Below are 20,350 nucleotides of genomic sequence, written 5' to 3'. Positions count from 1 at the left end.
CATCGCGTTTACTAAACACTAAGAAACACTAAAGGAACAAATACTAATCAGTAAGTATCGGGTCTCCTAAACAGTAAATCAGTAAAGGAGAAAGAACTAACCGCGTCAGCTGCGGAGCTCAGCTCGGAGCGAAATGAAGTGAATGAAATCAGGTGAATGGGAGGGGAGATGATCACGTGACTCCCCCACCTGCCTTAACTCTCCATCCCTCCACAAACACAGCCACACGGACCCCAACTCTCCTTTATATGTATAGATTACACAAGGCAGAAGAGCAAAGTTCCTCTGTTTCACTCGACTTTTAATAATTTTCCTCCCTCCCCCTGACCCTGTATGTTTATCTAAACTTTTCATCTTACATTTCTTGCATCGGCTAACCATTTCTATTTTGTGTACATCGTAAAAAGGGGCTCTAAAGAAGGACAAATCATCTTTCCTGTGTCTCATGGACACATTCTAAATAAAGACGTTGTCCTGGGTCAGTTTACTGCTCCCTGTCTTATGACAGACGCCTGTATGAATAACCTGCTGTTAGAGCAAAAACAGCTTTAAACTCTTAGTAGTTTGCAAGCAGTTAAATTTTCTTTCACACAGGTTACGTATGTGCGCTGTAGAATTGCTTCATTATCTCCCAGATTCATCAAGATTAGGAAACTCATTCCAGATCCATTCAAAAAATGCCATACTGTTCTTCTGTGTGACAAACTGTTCTCCAGTATTAGCAAATTTCAGAAACAAAGCAGAATTGACCTACACCACAGTCTAAACATCGAGTAAGCCAGGAGAAAGAAAAGGAGGACACATGCGTACCACAGGGATCGGGACAGGTTTTGAAGCCAGAGAGCTACAGATGTGAGAAGAGCTAAAAGCTGTACTCCTCTGTCAGTCCTGGACCTCATTCGATGCTAGCATTTTAAAATTGTCAACTTTTAGTCTGAAGTGGTGCACCTGGACAGACTTTTTACTTTTTTAAAGGCTTTTCATTCTCTTTTCTTTTTCACGACGTGTCAATAAAACCTTTCGTGAAATGATTTGGATGTAGTATATATTTGGAAATCCTTGTCTAGTTATTGATGTTGTGTGCTTATAATGCTTTTTCAAGTACATTCATGCCAGATAAGGGCAGCAATGAAACTGAAATGGAGACAAATATACTTCAGATGCAGCGAGTGGGTGCCACTTAGATAGATAGATAGATAGATAGATAGATAGATAGATAGATAGATAGATAGATAGATAGATAGATAGATAGATAGATAGATAGATAGATAGATAGTTTATTAATCCCAAGGGGAAATTCACAAAAGAAGAATTACCATAGATAGCTGACTTATGGGGTTTTATACCAGCCATTGTGAAGAAGGTAAATTAGGGGTATATAAACCCACCACTCTTTATCTGCCAACTCCAGTCCTGGAGGACCACCGCGGCTGCAGGTTTTCATTTTAACCCTTTTTTTAATGAGTGCCCTGTTTGTGCTGCTAATTAACTTTCAGTTTTAATTGAATTGCTTTATAAAGATTTCTTATTCTGAATTTCTTCATCGTTCCTCTGAATTGCTTCATTTCCTTCCTTAAATGGCACCCAAACAGAAATGAAATGTGAAGGGAGTGAGCCGACAGAAGACCAACTAAGTCAGGGCCTCAAATTCACATCAATTTTACTCCAACCAGCTGCTTAATGAGGTGCCGATTCTTGTTGTTAATTAAACCCATTCTTTAATTCCATGGCTTGTTGCTGCTCTCAAGGTGCATTAGCAGACATTTTCCGAAATTGTTGGTTTTCCTTTTCTAAGAGCCCCATTAAAATGTTTTGTGGACCTGAACAGATTGACATTCCTGAGACTTTCATCTTTCTTTACTTTCAGATATCGTATGATGGACACCAGTTGTTTTGGCTCATTTTGTTGCTTAGTATTGTTTGGCTGCTAATTAAGGGGAAAAAAAACAAATAAGGGGTCTGAGTCTTCAAGAGCAAGTCACATACAATCACTTCAAAAGAAGTTAATTAGCAGCACAAACTGGTCACTAATTAAGAAAAGGGTTAGAATGAAAACCTGCAGCCACGGTGGTCCTCCTGGACTGGAGTTGGCGACCCCTGCTCTATCCCATAAGGTTTTTTGTTTTTATTTGTAACACATTTTAGGAACATTTTCTTTATTTTCTAATTAATTTTCTCTTACATTACCGCCTTACATTTACAATTCCTAAGCACTGCACACAATTCAAAATCTCTGTCCATTTATTAAATTTGCTACTCTCACACTGAGCAGGAGTCTGTCTCATTTAAAACCAGGATGGGAATTCAGTTCATTGCACTTCCCAGTCGCACACTTGGACTCATTTGGGACCAGTTTAGTGTGACAGCCTGACCCCCATGTCTTTCTGATGTGGGAGGAGAGGAGAGCAATGACAAAAACCTCATACTGTATGAGCCCCAGGGGAGCCCACAAACTTAACCCTGACAGTGTTTTTTTGATGGTGTGAGCTGCCATTATTATTAACCACTGTGCAGTGTCATTTGCAGATATATTCAAAACTTTAACGCAATGTGACATGCAGTAAATCTGTATGCATTGTGATAAGGCGCTATATAGGCACCTGACCCGACACAGAATGACAACGGAGGCACGTGTACAAAACAAAGAAAAGATTTTATTTTTCTTCTTCACCACATGGGAAATGCCTTCCCCGTTTCTTACAGTCACAACACAGTCCCACAAGCATGCAAAAGCAAAACAGAAAGCACAACTAAAGTTTCTTGCTCCACTCCTCCCAGGCAGCTTTGTCGTCGTCGTCGTCGTCGTCGTCGTCGTCGTCCTCCTCCTCCCGACTCAGGCGCCTAGAGTAGTGGCTGCAGGCTCCTCTTATAGTCCACTTGGAAGTGCTCCAGGTGCTCGTTGACCTACTTCAGGCTGCACTTCGGGGTAGGCTGCTCAGGACATAGACATAGAATTACTAGATGCCTCATGACCAGCAGCATCTTATGTCAACGTCGCCGCCATATTGCGAGTGGCACTGCTATGGAGTGAAGTAATGGATAAAGATGCCTCACGCATGTGCTGATTGGGCTTGTACAAACCGCTGTACGCTCCAAACCAGATCACAGGGATTACATTTCATAGGTAAAGCTGAACAATTGTTTTGGTTATATTTGGCCATTAGAAAATCCCGTTTTATAATCTTAACTTTAGCTACGCCAGGCTAAGCTAGTAAAACTATGCATTTATGTGCTCAAGTGAGCCTCCAAACAAGACAAACAAAGATAACTGGCAGTAAGAGTGCAAAATTCACAATTGGTATGCCAGTTTGAAAAGATAAGTTTTGAGGGTATAGTTTTAAAATGTGTTATTGAATCGAGCTGACGTATATGAGAGGGAAGAGAATTCCCGAGTTGAGGAGCACAATGAGAGACGCTCGAGCTCCCAGAGAACTGAGTTTGATGTGCGGTACAGAAAGTCGAGCTGCAGATGAGGATCTGAGTGAGTGAGAGGAGTCTAAGTCTGTAGGAGATCAGTGAGGTTGTGGAGAGCTTTAAATGTTAAGAGCAGTATTGTGGATTGTACTCTGTAGTTAACAGGGAGCCAGTGAAGTTGAGAGGGAATAGGTGTAATATGTTCAGTGGATTTAGAACAGCCAGTTATTATCCTGGCAGCAGAATTTTGAAGAAGTTGTAAGCGATGGATAAGTTTTTGTGGGATGCCAGATAGAATAGCGTTACAGTAATCTATACGTGAGGTGACTAGGGCATTAATCAGTACTTCAGAAATGTGTTGCATAAGAACAGGACAAAGTATAGAAATGTTTCGGAGATGGAAGAAGGCAGTCAAAAAAATGTTACTTATATGGGAGGAATTATTTAATAATAATAATTTATTATTATTTAATAAGTGTCATTATTAGTGTATAAATTGATATAATTATATTTAAACGATTCGCCAAAATATGTTGTATGTAAGCGATACTGTTTTAAACGTTATTGTTTTTTCATCACAAAACCCTGTTTCCACGTCTACCTATATTAGTTTAAATGGCACTTTTGCCACTCGCAATATGGCGGACACGCTGACGTATCGTGTCGACTGAGCAACACAGTGAATGCGGCGTCTATCTACTGTATATATGTCTATGGTGTTGACCCTGTGTGTCTATTTTTGACCGGAATGCCATCTTGAATTAATACGAGCAATCATGTAAGGTACATCCACAGTACAGAGGGTCGTAAAATGTACGCTTGCGTGAAAATGATGCGCACGCGCAGTGCGACTCGGGCAGGGAGGCGGGGAAACGGAGTACGTTGTGGCAGATGACGGTGCTTTAGTAAGTCCGTGAAAAGGTACGTACTTAAAACTATATATTAAAGCGAGACAAGATTGTGAACACAAGACACCGCAGAAGTAGCGTTTGAGTGGACTGTACATAAAAAAAAACTGAAAAACGTGAATTACCGAAATGCACGATGAGGCACCTCCGAGTCTCGAGCTTATCGTGCGGGCTCTGCTTAAGCCACGTGCGGCGCTCCTTTCTGTCTTCAGCCCGCTGCTCAGGGCGAGTTTGGCTTCTCAGTTTAGTATTCAAATCCGTGTGTGCGCGTGCCCTAACCATTTTACAGACGTATTTATGACTAGTTTGCAGATTCACGACTCCCCTTCTCCGCTAGAGATGCTGGCTATAAGTAAACAATACACATGGCTTAAATGGACGAGGAGGTTGTGCCGCACTCCGTTTAGCTGGAAGTTTTACGAGTTTGAAAGTGATCTGACCGTACAATGTTATTTAACTCAATTTATTAAGTGACTTTCAAATGTCCTGTCATTGCTGTTAAGTAGGCCAAGTACAAGATGCAGCAAGGTCGATTCTGACCTATTTGGTGCCACAGGCAAGAAAGTCTGCCCCCCCTTTTCACTCGCCATATAAAGACATACACACACACTATGCTACTAACACGGGTTTTCACTTATTTAATAAAAATAAATGTAAATAGAATAGTAAAATAATAATAGACCAATAGAACTCTTTTGCATGTAAACGGCGTATGTACCAAAACATACAGAAAACGTATACAGAAAAATAAAAAATAACTTATTTAACAGACTCTACAAACTTTATATAGAAAAGGAAGTACAGTAAATAAAGTTAGAAACACATCGCTGTTAAACGAAGGGAACTTAACATTGCAAATAAGTCTTTTTAAATCGGACACCCCTTAACTTTATTGCAGCAAAATCTATTTATAACCTTATCATAAGATGTACTCCTAGACACGTCTCTGTTAGCGCTCATCATTCCAAGACCATTGAGACGGTCTTATGTGTCCCTCCTGCAGTGCATGTATTGTTTAAAAATCCCTGGTGGCTACAGTGCCAGTGCTCCTGCCTCCAAGACCCCCTCTCCCCAGGCTCCCCCAAACGGGCGACGGCGATGGCTGCCTGAACTCAAGTCGCGTACTGCATGTCGGCCGTCACTCACCCTGCGACACAGATTGAACAGGAGGCCCAGCTATTCGTCCGTCTGGCAGGCTGTGCATCACGTGGGAATTCCAGGGGGTGTGTCCTGGCAGCGGCTAACTGCCGAAGTTGAAGCGGCTCCGCCTGTCTCACGGTCACGCGCACTGGTAAGCAAGCAGGCCGTCCGCACTTCGCACGAGATGCCTGCACTGGTGTATAAAACAACAGACAGATTGTGCTGTGCATAGTGCCGACAGTGCAGGAGCAGCTGAGGCTCACAACTTAAAACATTTCGTTGTGCTCCGGTCCGGACAAATTTTCCTAAACTAAATGAAGATAGTAATCATTACTGAGGGCTACAGTTTTGCGCCATGACCACTAGAGGGCACCTTGTGCCTGGAAACGGCACTGAAATGCAGACATAAATAAGCGCAGTGGGCAGATAGGTACAGATTTGGCTTTAGCGCAGAAACCAACACTTTATGGCACTGTAACTTTTTCTTTTTTAAATTGATTGAGATGAACAGTATGGTTGTCTTGAGGACATTTGCATAGCCCTTATTTTCCTTTTTAAATGATTTGAATGAAGATGTACCGTTAATAGCAAGTTAGTTAAAAGTTCAGGTAATTTTCTCTTAAGTGGGGGTCACAGACACGCTGAAGCCAGCTGCATTCTGGACAGGACTGAGATTTGGGCTGATGTATGACATACAGTGAAGTGTTATGATTTGCATAATGGAGCAGAAATTTCAAAACTAAATAATTACATTGTAAGCTCTAATTTCATATGATGAAAAAGATTTGGGGCTTTTGGTGGATTTACTGCTAGCCACAAAAAGACTGTTTGTGGAGCAATGCAAAAGTGTTTTTTTTTTTTTGGGCCTTAGGGTTAACTCGGTGAGAAGTACGTGTCAGTTTGAACCAATAGCACAATTCTGGGGCCATAATTGGAGAGCCAATTTAGTTTAGGGTTCTGTATTATTAAGAGCAGCACATAAATACAGTAGAGAAAGTCCTGGCAGGAAGTGGTGTCAAACTCCGGGCCTGGTGGGCCGCAGTGGCTGCAGGTTTTCCTTCTAACCCTTTTCCTAATCAGTGACCAGTTTTCACTGCTAATTAAATTCTTTTTCCCTTCATTTTAATAGCCCTGTTTTTTAGGATTCCATGCAGCTTTTCTTCATTAAATGGCAGCCAGACAGAAATGAGACATGAAATGAGCCAACAGATGACCAGCTAAATTTCACTCCAATCTCTTAATGATAAGCTAATTCTTTCTGTTAATTAAACCCATTATTTAATTCCATGGCTTGATGCTGCTCTCATTCTCTCACTGCAGACATTTCCAAAACTGTTAATTTTTTGTTTTTTTCTAAGAACACCGACAAAAAGTTTGAGTGACCTGAGAGATCAACCTTACCAAGACCATCACCTTTCTTTATTTTCAGATATTGTGTGATGGGCACAGGTGAGCTGGTCATGTGGCGGCTTGTTTTGTGTCTCATTATTGTTTGGCTGCTAATTAAGGAAAAAGAGACAAGTAAGGAGTCAGAGTCAACTTCATTAAAACTATTGCAAAAGAAGTTAATTAGCAGCTAAAGCAGAACAGTAATTAAGGAAAGGGTTAGAATGAAAACCTGCAGCCAGTGCGGCCCTCCAGGACCGGAGTTCGACACCCGAGAGGGTTAACTCAAATGTGTTCATTGCTTTCTTATGCAGTTCTAAACTATAATACTCTACTTTGTTCGGTCTGCAGAGGAAGAAAAAGGAAACTTCTGCTTCCGGTAGTTGATATACATCATGGAGGAGATGTGTCCAGTTAAACACGAGCCCCTTAGGGTTGGATATAAAAGTGAAGAGGTAGACACAAAAGAGGAGAGCAATGAAGAGAAAACGGAAAATCACACACAACATGTGGGCCTTCACTTCAGGAATTCCTTGGAGAAAAGACGTGTGGACGTTAAGAAAGAGGACTGTGAATGGGAGTCTGTAACCCTTCCTCAAGAGTTACGCAGCATTAAGGAGGAGGATTGTGAAGCTGAGGTAACTGACATTACAGAAATCTCTGGGGCAACATCTCGTAGCATTGACCTGCAGAAAAATGAAATTGTAAGCAGTGTAAAAGAAGAAGACCTTAAACAGGAGTGCGTCTCCCAGTATGTGTGTCCAGAGGCGACTGGTTCAGGCTTCACTCCGAGCAGTCATCAGTCCATCCAAGTGAAGTCAGAATGTTTGGAGTCTTACATGAAGGGAACTGAGAGAGAATTGGGTTCATGTCCTTCAGGAGAAGGTAGGTGTCGAAGTCAAACACAGTGTTGGGTTTGGGGCTGATGGGATACGCAACATGGGGGCTCTGCTGCTTTCCCACTGAACTTAGAATTAATAGACCAGAATGTCAAATTTCCGTCGTGAAAAAGTACAGATTGTTTAATTCATTTTAAAATGGTTAATAACATAATAGCAATTTTTAAATTAAACAAATCATTTTTATACAGTACCAGCTTGATTTATAGATTTTGTATTTTCCTAAAGTGCTTACCTTGATTGAGTAAAATGCTGTGTGTTCTGAAGTATAGCAATTTTCATTAGTAGTTCATCAGTTAATTACTGGACAGATGTTATTGGTTTCCATTTACAGCTTTTTAAATCAGTTTCTACCTTATTGTCTGCGAATTTTAACAAGTCTATATTTATATGTGTACCTGTTCTGTATTTAGTAATTCGTAGAATCTGCACTTGTATTTTAATTGAGAATTGTTTACGGAGTTCTGTGCCTGCGCTCAGTCTGAAGAGTGCTATACAAAAATAAGTCGTGTTGTATTGAAGTACACAATGGGGACAGCTGAGGAAAGTATGTCATGTGCAAGAACATCTCACCCTCCCAAATCCCCCAAGTGGAGTACTAGACACTTCGGTCACTTCCTTAGCTAACTGTCAGAAGTCACAACATGGATTTAATCATTCACAGATTTCTTAGTCTCGTTTGTATTTCTGTTGACAAAATTTTCTTCGTTCGGCTGCTCTAGTTAGGGGTTGCCACAGCGGATCATCTTCTTCCATATCTTTCTGTCCTCTGCATCTTGCTCTGTTACACCCATCATCTGCATGTCCTGTCTCTCCACATCCATAAACCTTCTCTTAGGCCTTCCTCTTTTCCTCTTCCCTGGCAGCTCTATCCTTAACATCCTTCTCCCAATATACCCAGCATCTCTCCTCTGCACATGTCCAAACCAACACAATCTCGCCTCTCTGACTTTGTCTCCCAACCATCCAACTTGAGCTGACCCTCTAATGTCCTTATTTCTAATCCTGTCCATCCTCGTCACACCCAATGCAAATCTTATAATCTTTAACTCTGCCACCTCCAGCTCTGTCTCCTACTTTCTGGTTAGTGCCATCGTCTCTAACCCATATAACATAGCTGGTCTCACTACCATCCAGTAGACCTTCTCTTTCACTCTCACTAATACCCATTTGTCACAAATCACTCCTGACACTCTTCTCCACCCTTTCCACCCTGCCTACACTCTCTTCTTCACCTCTCTTCCACAATCCCCATTACTCTGTACTGTTGATGCCAAGTATTTAAACTCATCCACTTTCCCCAACTCGACTCCCTGCATCCTCACCATTCCACTGATCTCCCTCTTATTTACACATGTATTCTGTCTTGATCCTACTGACCTTCATTCCTCTCCTCTCTAGAGCATATCTCCATCTCTCCAGGGTCTCCTCAACCTGCTACCTACTATCGCTACAGATCACAATGTCATCAGCAAACATCATAGTCCATGGGGACTCCTGTCTAATCTCGTCTGTCAACCTGTCCATCACCATTGCAAATAAGGAAGGGCTCAGAGCCGATCCCTGATGTAATCCCAGCTCCACATTGAATGTATTCATCTCTCCTCACCAGAGTCACACTTCCCTCGTACATATCCTGTACAACTCTTACATACTTCTCTGCCACTCCCGACTTCCTCATACAATACCACAGCTCCTCTTGAGGCACCCTGTCATATGCTTTCTCCAAGTCCACAAAGACGTAATGCAACTCCTTCTGGCCTTCTCTAAACTTCTCCATCAACACCCTCAGAGCAAACATTGCATCTGTGGTGCTCTTTCTTAGCATGAAACCATACTGCAGCTCACTAATCATCACCTCACTTCTTAACTTAGCTTCCACTACTCTTTCCCATAACTTCATGCTGTGGCTCATCAATTTTATTCCCCTGTAGTTACTGCAGTCCTGCAGATCCCCCTTATTCTTAAATATCGGCACCAGTGCACTTCTTCTCCCCTCCTCAGGCATCCTCTCTCTTTACAAGATTCCATTAAACAATCTGGTTAAAAACTCCACTGCCATCTCTCCTAAACACCTCCATGCTTCTACAGGTATGTCATCTGGATCCAACCTCTTCTCTCTCTCATTCTCTTCATTCATCAGCCTCTCAAAGTACTCTTTCCATCTGCTCAACACTCACCTCGCTTATGATTATGTTTCCATCTTTATCCTTTATTACCCTAACCTCTCTCTTCACCTTGCGCCTTATCTCCTTGTACTCTTGTCTACTTTCTGCATCTCTCGGACAATCCCACTTCTTCTTTGCCATCCTCTTCCTCTGTATACTCTCCTGTACTTCCCAATTCCACCACCAGGTTTCCTTTTCCTCCTTCCTCTGTCCAGATGTCACGCCAAGCACCTTTCTTGCTGTCACCCTTACTACATCTGCTGTAGTAACTCTTCACTACCACTCAGTGCCTGTCTCACCTTCTCCCTAAACTCAACTTTGCAGTCTTCCTTTTTCAACTTCCACCATTTGATCCTTGGCTCTGCCCCCACTCTCTTCCTCTTCTTGATCTCCAACATCATCCTACAGACCACCACCCTATGCTGCCTAACCACACTTTCCCCTGCCATCACTTTGCAGTCTTCAATCTCCTTCAGATCAACTGTTCTGCATAGGCTATAACCTACCTGTGTGCATCTTCCTCCACTCTTGTACGTAACCCTATGTTCCTCCCTCTTCTTAAAATACGCATTCACCACAGCCATGTCCATCCTTTTGGCAAAATCCACTATTCTCTGACCTTATTCATTCCTCTCCTTGACACTCGTCTCCACTGTTCCCTTCACCAACATGCCCATTGAAATCTGCTCCAATCACCACTTTCTGTCCCTTGGGTACACTGTTCATCACTTCATCCAACTCACTCCAGAAATCTTTATTCTCATCCATTGCACACCCAACTTGCGGGGCATATGCACTAACAACATTCATCATCACACCCCCAATTTCCAGCTTCATAATCATTACTCTGTCTGACACTCTTTTCACTTCCAAAACACTCTTGACATACTGTTCCTTCAGAATAACCCCTATGCCATTTCTACTCCCATCCACACCATGATAGAACAATTTGAATCCACCTCTGATCCACCTGGCCTTACTCCCATTTCATTTAGTCTGTTGCACGCACAATATATCAGCCTTCCTTCTCTCCATCATATCTGATAACTGTCTCCCCTTACCAGTCATACAGCCAACATTCAAAGTTCCTACCCTCAGTTCCACTCTCTTTACTTTCCTCCTCTCCTCCTGCCTCCGGACACGTCTCCCCATCATCTTCTCCTTCTTTGGCAAAATAACCCCTTTTATTGGCTAACTGAACAGATTACAATATTCATGCTTTTGAGGCAGCTCAGGCCCCTTCTTCAGGTTTCATTTTGCTTGACTTCTCATTACATTCATAATGGTTAACACGGTACAACACCCTACTACTATGTTGACAAAGAAAAGGAGTCACTAGTTGAACTCCTTTAGTGATGGATAAAAATGTTTTATTGCACATTGTGAAAGATTCCTGGACACAGCCAGATGCAAAACACATTCTATTTATTTTCTTTTATGCAACACACAGGGTTGAGCTTCCCAGCTCTGTATCCGTGGCCCAGATGCTATCCAGGGGTGCTGCCCTCTTGTGCCTCAGGAACGATATTGCCCCTCTTCCGGTCCTTCCCTTCTCCAGGTGTCCCAGTGGGGTCTGCCACAACATATAAAACTAACAAAGTAGAAACTGAAAAATAACTAGAGAGGCATTAGATTTTTATTTTCCCTCAACAACAGTTGAGAATGTCAGTGTTTTCTATGATGAGGCTGACCATCAGTAGTTAAACTTTCTGTTCAGACATCCAAGCAAAGCCTTTGTGTTTTTTATTTGTATTTCAGCCTCCTCGCATTAGTATGAGAGCGACTGCATTGAGGTGAAGGAAAGGAATTATAACCACTGTGTAATAAATATTAATATAGTATGAAGAAGAGGAAATGAATCAAACACAACATATCAATGAAACCAAAATATATATATATATATATATATATATATATATATATATATATATACTGTCAAATGAAAAAGTTTGGGAACCCCTCTCAGCCTGCATAATAACTTAATTTAAAAAAAAAGATAACACTGGTATGTCTTTCATTTCCTAGGAACATCTGAGTCCTGGGGTGTTTTCTGAACAAAGATATTTAGTGACGCAGTATATAGTTGTATGAAATTAAATCAAATGTGAAAAACTGGCTGTGCAAACATTTGGGTCCCCTTGTCATTTTTCTGATTTGAATGCATGTAACTGCTCAATTCTGATTACTTGAAACACCAAATTAGTTGGATTAGCTCATTAAGCCTTGAACTTCATAGACAGGTGTGTCCAATCATGAGATATAAAGGTATTTAAGGTGGTCAATTGCAAGTTGTGCTTCCCTTTGACTCTCCTCTGAAGAGTGACAGCATGGGATCCTCAAAGCAACTCTCAAAAGATCTGAAAACAAAGATTGTTCAGTGTCATGGTTTAGAGGAAGGCTACAAAAAGCTATCTCAGAGGTTTAAACTGTCAGTTTCAACTGTTAGGAATGGAATCAGGAAATGGAAGGCCACAGGCACAGTTGCTGTTAAATCCAGCAGGTCTGGCAGGCCAAGAAAAATAAAGGAGCGGCATATGCGCAGGATTGTGAGAATGGTTACAGACAACCCACAGATCACCTCCAAAGACCTGCAAGAACATCTTGCTGCAGATAGTGTATCTGTACATCGTTCTACAATTCAGCGCAATTTGCACAAAGAACATCTGTATGGCAGGGTGATGAGAAAGAAGCCCTTTCTGCACTTAAGCCACAAAGAGTCGCTTGTTGTATGCAAATGCTCATTTAGACAAGCCAGATTCATTTTGGAACAAAGTGCTTTGGACTGATGAGACAAAAATTGAATTATTTGGTCATAACAAAAAGCACTTTGCATGGTGGAAGAAGAACACCGCATTCCAAGAAAAACACCTGCTACCTACTGTCAAATTTGGTGGAGGTTCCATCATGCTGTGGGGCTGTGTGGCTAGTTCAGGGACTGGGGCCCTTGTTAAAGTCGAGGGTCAGATGAATTCAACCCAATATCAACAAATTCTTCAGGACAATGTTCAAGCATCAGTCACAAAGTTGTAATTACACAGGGGTTGGATATTCCAACAAGACAATGACCCAAAACACAGTTCGAAATCTACAAAGGCATTCATGCAGAGGGAGAAGTACAATGTTCTGGAATGGCCGTCACAGTCCCCTGACTTGAGTATCATCGAAAATCTATGGGATGATTTGAAGGGGGCGGCACGGTGGCGCAGTCGGTAGCGCTGCTGCCTCGCAGTTGGGAGATCTGGGGACCCGGGTTCACTTCCCAGGTCCTCCCTGCGTGGAGTTTGCATGTTCTCCCCGTGTCTGCGTGGGTTTCCTCCGGGCGCTCCGGTTTCGTCCCACAGTCCAAAGACATGCAGGTTAGGTGGATTGGCGATTCTAAATTGGCCCTAGTGTGTGCTTGGTGTGTGGGTGTGTTTGTGTGTGTCCTGCGGTGGGTTGGCACCCTGCCCCGGACTGGTTCCCTGCCTTGTGCCCTGTGTTGGCTGGGATTGGCTCCAGCAGACCCCCCGTGACCCTGTGTTCGGATTCAGCGGGTTGGAAAATGGATGGATGGATGATTTGAAGGAGGCTGTCCATGTGTGGCAGCCATCAAATTTAACAGAACTGGAGAGATTTTGTGTGGAAGAATGGTCAACAATACCTCCATCCAGACTCTCATCAAAGGCTATAGGAGGCGTATAGAGGCTGTTATATTTGCAAGAGGAGGCTCAACTAAGTATTGATGTAATATCTCTGTTGGGGTGCCCAAATTTATGCACCTGTCTAATTTTGTTATGATGCATATTGCATATAGTATGTGAATTTCCCCTTGGGATTAATAAAGTATCTATCTATTTTCTGTTAATCCAATAAACATAATGTCACTGCTGAAATATTACTGTTTCAACAAGGCATGTCATATATTAAAAGGAAGTTGCTACTTTGAAAGCTCAGCCAATGATAAACAAAAATCCAAAGAATTAAGAGTGGTTCCCAAACTTTTTCATATCTGTGTGTTTATATATATATATATATATATATATACAGTGCAACCGGAAAGTATTCACAGCGCATCACTTTTTCCACATTTTGTTATGTTACAGCCTTATTCCAAAATTATTAAATTCATTTTTTTCCTCAGAATTCTACACACAACACCCCATAATAACAACGTGAAAAAAAGTTTACTTGAGGTTTTTGCAAATTTATTACAAATAAAAATACTGAGAAATCCCATGTACATAAGTATTCACAGCCTTTGCTCAATACTTTGTCGATGCACCTTTGATAGCAATTACAGCCTCAAGTCTTGTTGAATATGATGCCACAAGCTTGGCACACCTATCCTTGGCCAGTTTCGCCCATTCCTCTTTGCAGCACCTCTCAAGCTCCATCAGGTTGGATGGGAAGCGTCGGTGCACAGCCATTTTAAGATCTCTCCAGAGATGTTCAATCGGATTCAAGTCTGGGCTCTGGCTGGGCCACTCAAGGACATTCACAGAGTTGTCCTGAAGCCACTCCTTTGATATCTTGGCTGTGTGCTTAGGGTCGTTGTCCTGCTGAAAGATGAACCATCGCCCCAGTCTGAGGTCAAGAGCGCTCTGGAACAGGTTTTCATCCAGGATGTCTCTGTACATTGCTGCAGTCATCGTTCCCTTTATCCTGACTAGTCTCCCAGTCCCTGCTGCTGAAAAACATCCCCACAGCATGATGCTGCCACCACCATGCTTCACTGTAGGAATGGTATTGGCCTGGTGATGAGCGGTGCCTGGTTTCCTCCAAACGTGACACCTGGCATTCACACCAAAGAGTTCAATCTTTGTCTCATCAGACCAGAGTATTTTCTTTCTCATGGTCTGAGTGTCCTTCAGGTGCCTTTTAGCAAACTCCAGGTGGGCTGCCATGTGCCTGTTACTAAGGAGTGGCTTCCATCTGGCCACTCTACCATACAGGCCTGATTGGTGGATTGCTGCAGAGATGGTTGGCCTTCTGGAAGATTCTTCTCTTTCCACAGAGGACCTCTGGAGCTCTGACAGAGTGACCATTGGGTTCTTGGTCACCTCCTTGACTAAGGCCCTTCTCCCCCGATCGCTCACTTTAGATGGCCGGCCAGCTCTAGGGAGAGTCCTGGTGGTTTCGAACTTCTTCCACTTACGGATGATGGAGGCCACTGTGCTCACTGGGACCTTCAAAGCAGCAGAAATTTTTCTGTAACCTTCCCCAGATTTGTGACTCGAGACAATCCTGTCTCGGAGGTCCACAGACAATTCCTTTGACTTCATGCTTGGTTTGTGCTCTGACATAAACTGTCAACTGTGGGACCTTATATAGACAGGTGTGTGCCTTTCCAAATCATGTCCAATCAACTGAATTTTCCACAGGTGGACTCCAATTAAGCTGCAGAAACATCTCAAGGATGATCAGGGGAAACAGGATGCTCCTGAGTTCAATTTTGAGCTTCATGGGAAAGGCTGTGAATACTTATGTACATGTGCTTTCTCAATTTTTTATTTTTAATAAATTTGCAAAAACCTCAAGTAAACTTTTTTTCACGTTGTCATTATGGGGTGTTGTGTATAGAGTTCTGAGGAAAAAAATGAATTTAATCCATTTTGGAATAAGTCTGTAACATAACAAAATGTGGAAAAAGTGATGCGCTGTGAATACTTTCCGGATGCACTGTAGCTCAGCTGAACTTCACACTAGTAGTAACCCAACTATGCACTGGGCTTTATTCTTACATCAGAGAAGTACTTAATTATGACTATTGTTTGTGAAATGAGACATTTGAACTTGCTGTATTTTTTTTTCATTACAATTTAAATTTATTAGGAACATTTTTGCCAACTCTGACCCCAACTCCAGGTACCCAAAATTGACTCGGACTCCGACTCCACCGCCCTGGTTCAGACATTAAATTCTATTCATTTATCTGAGGGAGCCATGGTGGCGCAGTTCAGGTCACATGTTTTGCCACAATAATCAGTGTGGTGTGTTGGCAAATGTTTTCCTAGCTGTCAGGGGCCTTAAAAGACTATTGTATTCTTATAATCCAATAATCCACTTCAAACAAGTCCATTTTCCTCCTTCTTTATTGACTTCAGTGGACTTCGACAAGTCCAGCGATGTTCCTGAACATTTTCATGATTTTAACAGACTCAAGCCGAAGTGAATTCAACAGGGTTTGCTCATCACTAGTCTGCATATTACTTCCCAATATAAGTATCACTTGATTCAGTCTCTTGTAGTGAGAAGCTGTCGTAGATAAAGCAAAATGTATCAAGTTTAATGGCTTAATGTGCAGCCTTGCTGTTTTGCTTGCTTTTGCTTTTGACAAATAACTTGAACAAGCATTTATTAAGTTGAAAGGACTTAACCCTTTCGGCCCTGAATTTTCTGTTTTTATGGGAAAAATTATTTTGTGAGATATTCTACCTTTGGCGTGTCTATGAAGCTCAAAAATGAAAAAACAAAAAAAAATGATCACCATTATTATACAATAGCTGCCAAATACTTCAGTCTTCATGAGGAAATACAATTGAAATTGGAGCTACTTACTATGTGGTGCGCACAGTGCGGTAGTGTCCATTTTCACTTCCGTGTTTCGCGGACTGTATGCCAGTCTCTCCAGTCTGGACTAACAGTAGCACGTCTGGTGCCAATGGCTGTAAATGGACCTGTGCTTTACAAAAACGGCTGCACATTTATGTACTAGTAATAGGATGTCAGGGCCGTAAGGGTTTTAATGTCAAGTGTTGGTTTTCATCTTGCTTGGCTATCTATCTATCTGACATTAATTATCTATTTAACTGAAAAAGGTCATGAGGACAGTGGTGTCTCCAACGTTTTAGTGTTTTTCAAGTGAAGTTTTGCTTGCCATTTATGATGATCAAAGTAACATAAGAAGCAATAAGATTTAATCTGTTACTAATAAAATGAGAATTTTGGATTGTTTTGTCATTCTAAACTAAATAATCACTTCTTGTCGAATCTCTTTGACACATTTCTGCAGGTTCTCAGGACAATGATTGCATCAGACTATCGTCACTTCCTCTGTCATCGCTACAGTGCAGAGCACAGCAGAGTAAAAAAGTGAAGACATTGACAGCTGAATCAAGAACTTTAACACTGGCCACTTTGCAGTATAATTCTGTGCCTACTGTGAAACAAATAAAAACTGACACAGTAAAGGTTGAACAACAGCAGAGCAAAGATGATCAGCAGAACTGTACAAGACTGAATCTATACTCCTGTTCTGAATGTGGGAAACAATTCTCCTACAAAAGCCAACTTAAGGTCCACACAAGAATTCACACTGGAGAGAAGCCATATCGCTGTCCTATATGTGGCAAACGATTCTACACCACTAGCAGTCGTCAGTTACACATAAGAACTCACACTGGAGAGAAGCCATATTCCTGCTCTGACTGTGGCAAACTCTTTTCTCAATATAGTGGTCTCCAGATCCACAGAAGAAGTCACACTGGAGAGAAACCGTTCTGCTGTTCTGAATGTGGCAAACAGTTTTCTGCAAGTGGCAGTCTTTATAAACATGCAAGAATTCACACTGGAGAGAAGCCATATTCTTGTTCTGAATGTGGTAGACATTTCACTAACAGTGGAGCTCTCCGGATACATACAAGAATTCACACTGGAGAAAAGCCATATTGTTGTTCTGAATGTGGTAGACATTTCACTAACAGTGGAGCTCTCCGGATACATACAAGAACTCACACTGGAGAGAAGCCATATTGCTGTTCAGAATGTGGTAAAACATTTGCTAGAAGTGGAACACTTCAGAACCACACTAGAATTCATACTGGAGAAAAGCCATATTTCTGCTCTGAATGTGGCAAACAATTCTCCATGAGTAGCAGTCTCAAGAAGCACACAAGAACTCACAATGGAGAATAGGCAGAGCAGGAGTGGTGAAATGAGTCGTCCTGGGATTGTCTAACATTAAAATTCACTAAGCACTCTCCTCAGTAACCTCAGTCAAAGATTTGATAACAGCACCCGAAATTGGCCAATCCCCTAGACTGCCACACAGCTCCTGTTTTGTTGATGATTTGAAGCTATTCAGACCCAGTAACCAGAACAGCTTCACTTGGTAAGGAAATTCTCACAAGATAACCAAATAACATTTGGGCTAGGTAAGTGTGCCAAGGCAAATCAGTAACAGCAAAAACATCAAATTGGATGAGGAACATACTGGGTGGGGCATATTAAAGATCTCCTACGTTTTGAAGGGGTATAAAAAATGAACAAAGCTATCTAAAAAAAATTGTATATATTTCTGAAAAGTACATAAAAAAAATTTTGTTTTAATGGTTTTTAAAAATCATATCTGACAAATGGCGGTTGTTGTTCCTTGTTTGTGGCTCCACTGATATGGAAGTGAGCCTCATCGATACTCTGAAGAACAGCTGCAGCAGGAACCCGTTCAAGAATTTCCACACTTAGGGCTCTACGGTGGGCATGATCTCTCTCACTTAACAATTGGTAAAGATGCAGTTTCAAATCGGCCTCCTCAAACTCCAACTTGATATCCCCAGAGCCATGGCATGCTTACGAGTAGAACGCCTTGGCGATTGCTGAATGGATGCTCTTACTGCTTCCACATTTTCTTGCATTCTAATGGTCCTTGGTCTGCCAGCTGATTTGCTTTTCAGTGTGGACCTAGTTGCCCGAAGGTTAGAAATCCATAGCAAAATTGTTTTCCGATCTGGTACAGTTGCATTTCGACCAAAGGCCAAGCGTGTACGGAACACTCTCTCTGCGTCACTATCACAGAATGGTTGTTCTCATAATACACTTGAACGACAAAGCCCTGATGTTCACCGGTCCAACTCATGATGGGGACTGAAAACAGTAGAGCTTAACCTACTGAATAACCTCCCTACCCCCACTACAGCCCTCACAGTTCTCCCTCAATTTATGGGAGATCTTTATGCCCCACCCTGTATTATCAGAAATCTCAACCTAGAAGAGACCTACAAATATCTGGGAGTAACTGAAGATGCAGACCTTCACATACTTCAACATGAAGCAAAGAAACCCAAAGCAACATCAATTATTAAGCTTGCCAAACATTCTGAGGAAACGAAGGCACCACCCCATGTGCACAGACAGCAAAATCAAGAATACAAAAGAACTGACAAACAGAAGAGGAAGAGCAACTGGAAAGACCACAAATATAGTGAAAAATATGCAGACCTCCAGCTCCATGCAGACCAAGAGCTGAGCCATGGATGGCTTGCAAGGAGCGAGTTAAATCCACGAGATCTGAGATGAGCCAGATGGAGAATAAAAATCACTTGAGACTTGAAAAAATTAAGTCCATGCTCATTCAGACGCCCTACCAATTACCTTCACTCCATATGAATTACAGAAGGAAGCGTTTTTAGGGACAATGGGAGAACTTACTATGCAGAGCCCTGGCAGCAAACCTATGAACAGTAGCAGTGCAAAAATCACTCCGAAAAAACACTTCAAGAGTTAAGAGTGGGGTTCATCCTTTGCCCTGAAGGTAAGCAAACCAAACCATTGTTGGGAGATTAACCCCTGAGAGAAGTCAAAAACAGTTGGACAAACCCTGGATAATGAACATTTCAGTGACAAAATGACTAGTCAGATGTGGAATAAATCCACCAAAATTGTGCCGGGGTGTGGATTACCTAACAGGACTTGTCTTCCAGATCTGTCTAGACTCGTACCAATGGCCATCACCCCGTACAATCTGCAAAAAGGAGGCATTAATGAGAATGGTCCTGGTGTTACACTGAGCCATGGCAGAAAGTTTTAAGAATTTTAACAATAGCAGCGTCATAAAAATCACGTTATGGCTAAAGAGTGAGATTCACTGCGGTCCTGATAGTAAGCACCCAGCCATGAGAAACTAACCCCAAAAGAACCTTTTCAATGGAGCGATTAAAAATAAAAACAGCAAATGGCTTCATCGGAGATCAACGAGCCTAGCTGTCCTGCCAGTTCCCATCATCCTCTATGAACTACAGAAGTTGGCACCATGCGGCTGCCGAGCCAAACCTCTGTGGCAAATTTAAAATGCATCACAGCAACAAAGCGAATCTGAAGTTCTAAGGAAAAAAAACTCCAAATTTCAAACCTATTATGACTGTATTAAAAGCATTTCTTTTTAAATTACCGTGTTAGAATCAAAGATGGAGATTCTGGTAAAACCTTCTATTTTCTATTATATTTGTATTTTTTGTTTCTATTAAAGTCTCTCTCTAGTCATGTTCTTGTTTTCATGTTTATTTCACTTATTAATTGTAAACTCGCATGGTTTTTTTTAACATTTTAACATTGATTTTGCTGGAAGTACCAATACAATAAATATGTTTAATTTTATTGATCATTTACATTTTTATTCCTGTGAGTGGTTGTGTAGATAGGGACCCCAGTGCACTGTTCTGCCTGCTGGTCAGTCTATAAT

At 41.8% G+C, this 20,350-nt stretch overlaps 1 protein-coding gene across 1 annotated transcript in view; it reads left to right on the top strand.

Annotated features, from left to right (window-relative positions):
- The window catches only part of LOC127525811 (zinc finger protein 345-like), a 59,042-nt gene extending 38,924 nt beyond the window's left edge, over nt 1-20,118 (top strand). Inside the window, exon 3 of the mRNA XM_051927855.1 lies at nt 17,268-20,118. Coding sequence (XP_051783815.1) covers nt 17,268-17,808 — 541 coding nt within the window. The 3' untranslated portion in view covers nt 17,809-20,118. The remainder of the gene's footprint in view (nt 1-17,267) is intronic.
- Nucleotides 20,119-20,350: the final 232 nt, after the last annotated feature.

Source organism: Erpetoichthys calabaricus, chromosome 1 (genome assembly GCF_900747795.2).
Source record: "Erpetoichthys calabaricus chromosome 1, fErpCal1.3, whole genome shotgun sequence".
In the NCBI taxonomy this organism is placed as follows: Eukaryota; Metazoa; Chordata; class Cladistia; order Polypteriformes; family Polypteridae; genus Erpetoichthys; species Erpetoichthys calabaricus.
This window is presented reverse-complemented; position numbering and strand designations above follow the sequence as displayed.